Genomic DNA, 8972 nt, shown 5'->3' on the forward strand with positions numbered 1-8972 from the left:
TCAGCTCAAGAAATGGCTTGGAGACTTCCAGCCTGCAGCAGAACTGTCCGGACAGCCTGTCTCACGCTGCTGGAAACCTTCTACCTCACCTCCTCAAGCCCTTCATTGCTTCTCAGGAACCAATTCCTCTTGCTGCTCCACATCTGAAGGGGTGGGAGTTGTGGCAGGAATGATGAGAAGAAACCAGCCATGTACCCCACGTTGCTCCTGGCTCTCACTTGGGCCCATGGGCCTTTTAGCAATGCCAGGCGCTGCGAGCTTTCTAGCTCTGTTCCCTTGGTGTGGGCTGGGGAGGAGGGTGCTCTGCTTTCTCCAAGCTCCCTCTATTTGCATCCCCTGGGCAGATGCTAAATGTGCTGGTGCCAGCTGGTGTCTTGCTGCCTACTTGTGGGCTGGGACTCCAGTTCACACTTGTAACCACAGCTCCCACAGCCCTAAGCCATCCCTGACTGGTGCAGGACATCATCCCAAGACCCCCCCAGTTCCCAGTGGGCATGCAGGGCTGCTGCACTCACACAACCTTCCTCCACACTTGTATCTCAAAGCAGCTTTCCCTTGCTCTCCTTGTTTCCACAGCTCATTCCCAGTAACCACTGCTCAATCTAAAGCAGCTGGGTGATGGGAAGGGAGGGTGTGAGAACAGCCCAAAGCTCACCTTACACAGGCACGGAAGGTGGAAAGAGACAGGCAGAGAGGTCACTGAGGCTGCCTTCAGAGTCCTCCCCCTTTACAGTCTGAAATCCTGAGCTTTGGTTGCTCTTGCTTGGTTGGCCAGGCTGTGACCCAGGCACAAGGTCCTGCAGTTTGTGCGTAGCAGACTGCGGCCTCTCTACTACTGACTGCCACTAGTGCATCCTATAAAAACTTCACATTGACAAATAAGCCATTAAAATCCTGCAATGCTCAACTCTAAACCTGTAGCCCAGCTTTCTCACACTTTGTTGAACGTCTCAGAAGATGAAATGCCGGGCTGCTATCGTTCCTCTACCCACCTCCACAAAGCAAGCTTTACACATAGCCAAGACCAGAGCTGTGAAGCTGGGGCAGCAGTCAGAGATGCTGCATCTTCATCAAGCTTCATCAAGATGCTGGCTTGGGACACATCTTGAGCTCTCCCATGGGTTCATATTCAGCCACAGCTACGATGCACTTTCCTGCAGTTGCCTGTGCAGCAACAGGGAAATGGCTCTGCCCGACCCTGGACATACGCTGCTGCGCAAGGAGCCTTGGAAAGCAAGGCTCTGGGCATCTCCTGCCCTCCATTGTTCTGCCACATGGCTCAGCTGCACATGCGAGGCTTTTTTGCAGAAGGGGTAGAAACGGGCTCTAAGTCTTCATAAAAGGATAAGAAATCATGAACCGGACCCTTAGAGAGTTCATGCTGCCACATTAGCCCTGCTGTCTCTCTGGCTCTGTGTTGTTGCTGTACGTTCAAAAGCAATCCTGTAGCCTAAATTTGGCAGCAGAAAGTTTGTGCATGAAATGGCAAATGTTGTGTGGGCCAGACCTGGCCACATAGCACCAGAGAAGGCAGGGAGAGGGTGCAACGTTTAGTGTATGACATGTGACTGGCTGCACAGTGCCTACGCCAGTCCCCTGCTATCTGTCCACCCACCATCATCGCCTACCTCCTCCTCCGATCCCTCCTTCCTCACCATCTGTCCCCTTCCACTCGGAGCTCGTGGCACAGACACAGCAGGTTCTGCTCTTGAGCCGTGCTAGCTGTCGCTGCGCCACCCACTCCTCCTGTTGCCCGCCACGCAGAGGAGCAGGCCCCAGCGCTCGGAGGTGGCCGTCTCTGAAGCAGCAGTGCTATCTTGTCTCCCGCAACTTAAGGATTGCACTGTGCTCAGCCAGGATCCTGACTCTTCTGAGGCAAAATATTTGAAAATTTGGGGGGAGGAAATCACTCTGAACATGTCCCACCTGCCAGCAGAAAAGGGCTACTCTACAGCCAGATGATCTCAGTGAGTCTGACTCTCATTCCTGAGTTTTCCCACAATGTAGAGGGGTTGTGTAGTAGTGAGAACAAACAAATCCACTGCGAGCAAGTGGTGCCGTTGGAACTGCAAACACCCATCCTAGGGCACTTCCAGCAGCCTCTTGCAAGCTCAGTCTGAAACTCAATCATTGCAGCATCCCCAAGCAATGGCATTTCATTCTCCCACCAAGCACCAAAGAGCTTCCCCCCCAAAAGCAGAGACGCTATTCTGTGGTGCACTGGGCATTGGCTGCTGAGCACGAAGCACTCCTCCCCAAAAGCGTCCTTCCCTGGAAAAACCAGCCTGCTTTGAGAGCCAGGTCCTTCTCCGCTCTGAACAAGACATTACTGGTTGCCCAAGCACTCTCTGAAAACACCTTCACAGAAGCCTAAAGCACCAGCAGCTGCTGAAGCTTCTTCTTGAGCCACACAGAACTAGCACTCACAGCTGGCTGCACAGTTTAAAATCTTTCCCCAGGGCTATTATCAGACACTTTTATTAGTGCTTTATATACACCCAGTGAACAAGGCTCCAGAGTAAGGCAGCGGGCTGTATAAGCCAAGACAGAGAAAAAACAGCGTTTGTGCTCAGGTTAAATAAATCACTCTAATTCCCACGTTAAGTCTCATTGCTACATCTAAGCCAGAGAAAATAGCAAAACCTGGTTTGAGGCCAGCAGTGAACACGAGTTGAAAGCTGTTAACAGAAAGTTTCAAGAGAAAACGCCCTGAGCTGCTTGTACCCGAGCGAAACCCAGCAGCCAGCTCAACGGCTGAAGGCCGCGCAGGGAGCAGACCTCCAGGCAGCTCTCTTCTCAACAGAAAGGACCCACATTTCAACACTTCTTTCCACATTCTGATGAAAAACAAATGCAGAAGAACTGTAAGGAAAAACTTCTCAGCATTTCTCACCCAGTGTTTCCATTGGCTTTGGCTTTAACAACAGCGCAACTGCATCTTCCCATACCTTTGACACAAACCAACGAAACAATACATTCGACTCGGCAGCAGTCTCGTAGAAACACACCATCACACACCAAAATAAGCAGAAGTTTCTCGAGAACAGAACTTGTGTCACTTCTACCCAGCTCAGACAATAAAAGAGGCGCTACACGAAGAGGTGCTATGAAGGGTGCTTTCAAAAGGGGAGTCCTGAATGCATCCCGGTTGTTAGATTTGTTGGCACTAATTTGATTTCTCTTCCAACATGAACTCTCATGTTCTGCATAAGGCTCTCACTTCTTTCTCAGATTTCTAAGTGGAGACGGAAGCAGCATCCTCTGCCACTGTGGCCCTGCTCAGGGCGCAGCACTCAGGGCTGTCCCACCCTAAGGGACAGCAGTCCTGGAGCACGAGGTTGGCGCAGACAGTATCAACCCTGAAATCCAGACGCAAGCCAAGCAGTAACCAAGCACACTGTATGGCAAAGGAAGAAGTTCCGCCTGTTGGAAGCATCGCGGACACGGGGCAGCATCTCCAGCAGAGCTCACCTGCGCCTACCCGTCCCAAACCTGCTCTCCCTCCCCTCCTGCTTGCTCAGCACCCTGTCCTGGGCTCCCATCTCTCATCTGTGCTCTCAGCCCAAAAGGAATTGTCTCTGCAAAGGCGTTCAGGTAGCTGAGCCATGAAGACAAGTTTTCCTGCGCATAAATGTAACTTAAACATGGATTCATTTTCAGTCTTCAAACCTTGGTTTCTCAGAACACGTATTATTGGTGTATTTCACAAAACTTCACTCCCAGACGGCTCTAAGTGACTCTAAATGGTCTAGCAGCCACATACTGCACAGGAACACCCTGAAGGATTACTGTTGCATTTCAATCTGAAACCAGAGCCACAGAAGTGAGGCATTTTGGTTTTGACACCTGGACTCATAATAAAAAAACCATTTATTCATGAAAAATGCTGAGAGGGCAGGCCAGCACGGCTGCAGGGTGGAAGCCCCTGCCTTTGCGCACCACAGACATCCATCACACTTACTTTGTAAAAGCGGGAAAGGATTTGAAATCAGGGGACTTGCGGTTTCTGTAAAAAAGAAAAAGATTTAAATATTGAGATTGGCAGAGACCTCGCTGCATGCTACACAGCTCTGCCTGTCTGCTCACTGATCCTTATCCTTACTCTGCACTTCCAGATTTAACTGGGCAGGATGGGCGTCTCTGTTACCGCAAATTATGGTGTGTCCAGCTGTGAATTTTCTCTCTCAGCATCTTGCTAAGTTTCTCATGGATAGGAATCTGTGTCTTTCCTTCCCATTTGGAAATGTCCAGAGATTTTAACATCCACCCTATGCTACAGTCATGGAAACAGCTGGGGGGGGTGGTGGGCAGCAGAAGAAAAGCTAAGGGGGGGCAAGAAACCCTTTACAAATGCTTTTTTTGGGGACCCAAGATGCAAATTCCCAGATTCACCATGCTTATTCCTAAAACTGAAGTGGGAAAGGAAAACCAGGGTGGTTTAGCCTCACTGGGTGATATGCCAAAGGAGAGAGCTCCTAAGCAGTGCATGTACTTCAAGGCTGAGAATACACATTTTCTGTCGAGCACACCTTGCTGATTGCCTCTCTTTAAGGTGCACCTGAAAGGAATGGAAACCTTGGACGCTCAACGAGCCCTTGGTTAACCAGGGGCCATCTGCATCCACCCCGGGGTGCACTGGAGCAGAAGCAGTGATTCTCAGTGCCTCAGACCCTGTGCAGCTGCCTACAGTTTCCAGGTGAGGTCCTTTAGCATCAAACCTCTGCAGAGGGGAAGAAACCATTAGTGTTAAATATTCAGTTATCAATTCAGGGCATTTACAGAACGGTCCCAGATCCAAAGTTATGAATTGATGCATTGGTGAATGAGGCTCTCGGGGCTGACAGACTTAGACTGGTTTGCTTGGAAGGAAAACCTAACTCACTAACCACATAGGTCAAGCACAGTGAGCCTTTGTGCTAAATATTTCAACATGATGAGGACCTGAGCTGTTGAGGGCTTCAGCTGCCAGGGCCAGCCATTAAGGAATGAAGATGAAGGCATGGATGATGCTTAGCAAAGACATGAATGCGTGGGGTATGCATGGAAGGCACCAGCTGGATACAGAACACTGCTGATCGCTTAACACATTTCTATTACTGAATGTTGCACTAAGAGTGCTATTTGCAGCTGATGAGGTCTGTATCTGTAGGAAGACCTTCACTGAAACAGGTTCCTAATCTGGTCCTACTGAGCAGCTGAACAGGGCAGGCTCCTCTAGGTAGCATTCTTTAACTATTTGCAGTCTCTGCCTCTGCTTTGTGGAGTGTTGTACTTACTCAGTGAGCACATGGATGCTCACTGGACCGTCCCATGGCTTCAGGCTTTAGAGGGCTCTTTTAGCACCCCAGAAGCAAGTAAGGTTTTGACGGCCAAACCCCAATATTTTACCATCCCCCTAGAAGTCAACTTGATCTGGAAGAGGCACACAGCAGTGGTGTACACCACCCTAATACACCGCAAATGAATTCTCAATACACCCTCCGGCTGCCTTCCAGCCAGAAGTGCTAAGGTAGTCTCCACGTTACGCTTTGCCTCCCGCACACGTGAAAACCACTGTCAGTCTGCAACAGGAGTTCTGGCCACTTGCTGAATATTGCTACTATGGTATTTTAAATGAAGAGAAACTGTTGGGATTTTTCTGGTCTTTATATTACGGGCCATTTTGTTTTCCATGCACTGTAATGTCCCTGTCTGAGCACAGTCAGTTCCACTAAAGCCAACTGCTTGGAGAACAGTCACGGAAGCGTCATAGTTTGAACGATTAACGATAATTTGGCTTGCTTTAGGGATTTGCTTATCTTTCACTCCACAGATTCTCCAGGCGAAACCGAAGCAGGAGCTCAACTTTTTCTGCCCCTGTATCTATCAGTGACCCTTTTTGCCATGTCCTGTCCAGCCCCAGCCCGGCTCAGTACCTGTGCTCAAAGACTGCAATCCACAGCTTGTATCACTGGTGGTTTGTTCCCAATTTTGCTGACTGCTCACATTCTTTTGCGTGTATTGTCTCAATGTCCTTCCTGGTGTCCCAGAGCTCCTGAGCAATTGGCAGGATCTCACCTGCCGAGTCTTGCTGCTGAGTGGTTATTTTAACCCAGGTATCTTTCTTCCTGTCTACAAGTTGCCTGTTCAACACGACAAGTCTGAAACAACTTAAATAAATGTGGCACCAGAAATAAACAGTTAATTCCTGTAAACCTCAATTCCACACAAATGCCCAGTGGGCACAGCAAGTCGTATTTACGCGACGGAGCAAAGTGACACTTTATTAACTGAAGCCTCTGCCTATGTTACTCTTCTTTTAATGGCGAGAACTGCACTCAGATGGCAATCCTTCATCTGGGCACAGCATTTTTTGGCTGCTTTGAAAAACGCATCTCTACGCACATGTGTTGCCCCTTGGTCAGTATTACCAGTGCTCTGCACAGCTTGGTTATGACATGTGCAAGCTCACATAAATGACAGCCTCTCCCCTTTCCTTCTCAAACTTGGTCATTAGCAGGCTTGGACCTCCCAGCTCAATGGAAAGGCAGCAGTAGCAGGCTTGTACCGTTTGCAAACCGACCAATAGATGAGAAAGAGATTTACCAAAAGATGAACCACTTGAATGAGATTCGTATTTTGTGCTTCGGTCCAGCTGACATGACCTGCAAGGTGCGTCTTGGGGCAGAGGCGTAGGGGGCTGGCTCTGCTAACGTCAGACTGTAATCAACAATCAAGAATTATTACGCCCCAAGCATTAAAGCTGTGTTCACCCACCAAAAATCCTAGCCTGAAAGTCATGTCTTCCCAGAAGAAAGCCAACCAGATTTGGATGTGCTATACGACCACTGGACTACAGAGAAAGAGCAGAAGAGGACGTATGGCCAACAACAGAGAAGGGGGAAGATCTCAACGTTTGTAGCTGTGCACCACAACCACCCGCACCTTCAGTGCAAACCAGCTTTTTTGGACTAGCTGGCAGTTTGAAGACCTGAACATCCTTAATCTGCAGTGAGAACATCGATCCACTCAAGTCTCATGAACACACAGCAATGCTGACAACAGTACGATACAATTTGCTTCATCCCAGAAGTTTGGCAGTAGCCACTGCTGGGGATCTTCCATTCAGGTGCGCTACAGGCCCTGGCATCGCAGGGGCAAGAGTAGGAACTGAACTCCTGTTACTGCAACAGAATTTGCAGGGGGGACTCAAGCAGACATCATGTCTGCTCCCACCACCACCAAACAAAGCTTCAGAAGAGATTTACATCACGACTTCAACACCAATTTGCACTCTGCCTTTTTGCTGCTTTCCATAAAACCACAGGTTAGTTCTGCTCAGTTGCTAAGCAAGGAAGATATACTCCTATTTCTGTTTAACACGCTAAAAATATTGGGTTTATGTGGCAATTGGTGAATGAGACATTCCTAACTATCCTTCTGCTTGAAATAGTTCCATGCTACAACTGGATGGGAATTAGGATCCATAATATATTGTAAGATGCTGCTTATGTACATTTTCACTAGCTAAATATGACTATCTTAAGTGCTGCCTATGTAGGAAAATAAAGTGCACTACTGAAAAATGTCTTGCACTTAGAACTGATTCATTAAAAAGAAATACAGCATATAAGATCAGGAAATGACAGCCTGACAAGTCTGTCATTTCTGAAAATCCCACTAAGCACGTGTTTAAAATTTGATCCTATGTCCCTTAAATTCTGAGAACTGGCACTGCTCAGTCTTTTCAAAAAATTTTTACTTCTAAATCTAAAGGAGGAAATTAACTTTCTTTTGGTCTCAATCTCACCTCAGCTCGGCATGAACTGATTCAAAAAAGAAGATATTTCTCTTGCCCTTCTTATCCAGTCTGAAATAAATGCTGCTGGAAAGAAAAGCTTCCCTGTGCAAATATGAATGAAAAGCACTGACATTTTAAAAACTGTAAATGCTAAAATTTGCTCCACTGGAACTTCTGACAGTAATAGTTACCTAATGCAGCAGATGAAATTGAGACATATTTATACAGCTTAAACCAACCTTGAAAGTTAAAAATATATCCTAACTCCCTACATAATTTTAAATGTTATCTCTTTCACATTCATAACATCTAGCAAATTTAGACATCAATAAATACTGTCAGTTTCAATTAGATTCTTTCTTTTGATAGCTGTATTTAAGGTATTAAACTGATGATTTTTTTTTCTTCTTAAATTCTCACAATTTCCTTCACCCCTCTTGGCCTACAGGTGCTGTAACCACAAATTCTTCGCTTTACTAAGGAGTCATAGCGTCCAAAACAACCAATCAAGGCTGGATTATGCTGTAAACACTAAGTTAGAGATGGTTGTTGCCCCTGAGGCTTTCCAAAGTCAGACAAAAAGTGAGCCAACGGAGAGATCCAACAGCTTGGGAGGTAAGGCCTCCATGGCTACACACCACATCAGCACAGGGCCAAGTCTGCAGAATCCCAGTCAAACGCTGCTCTGCCCACCCCAGCTCTGTATGGTGGATGAGGAAGGCAGCAAGTCTTCACTACTGAACACAATACATGTATCTGCCCCTTTTTGGGCTTTTTCCTCCCCACGCTCAGGCTGATCATTAGCTTTTGCAAGAAGAGTATTTCACAAGCTGGCCTTCAAACATTTTTTGGAATTTAGTACAGAAAAAACCCTGCACATGTCAAGACTCAGCAGAATGACCACCATCGAAGAGTGTTTTCTTGAAAGCAGCTTTACAGCATCTTAGATGATTAACAGCTTATGCATGGCAATGAGCCAATTCCATCTTTCAGGATCAGGTCATGCCATTGTTTTCTGGACCTTGCTTAGTTCAGCAGTGAATAATCACAAGCTTCATGAGACCTGGGACCTCTGTGTTGGCTGCCTGCACTCCAGAAGCAGCACAAGGAAGCAACCTGCACATTTTAGTGGATACAAAGGCACTGTGAAACTTCCAGGTTCCATCAAAAAGCAAGTTTAAAGGGCTGTGGA

At 47.4% G+C, this 8972-nt stretch overlaps 1 protein-coding gene across 1 annotated transcript in view; it reads right to left on the reverse strand.

Annotated features, from left to right (window-relative positions):
• The window catches only part of ZNF618 (zinc finger protein 618), a 96566-nt gene that overhangs the window by 15572 nt on the left and 72022 nt on the right, over window positions 1-8972 (reverse strand). Inside the window, exon 13 of the mRNA XM_035891875.1 lies at window positions 3962-4006. Coding sequence (XP_035747768.1) covers window positions 3962-4006 — 45 coding nt within the window. The remainder of the gene's footprint in view (window positions 1-3961; window positions 4007-8972) is intronic.

Source organism: Egretta garzetta, unplaced genomic scaffold (genome assembly GCF_000687185.1).
Source record: "Egretta garzetta isolate BGI_Z169 unplaced genomic scaffold, ASM68718v1 scaffold143, whole genome shotgun sequence".
Lineage (NCBI taxonomy): Eukaryota > Metazoa > Chordata > Aves > Pelecaniformes > Ardeidae > Egretta > Egretta garzetta.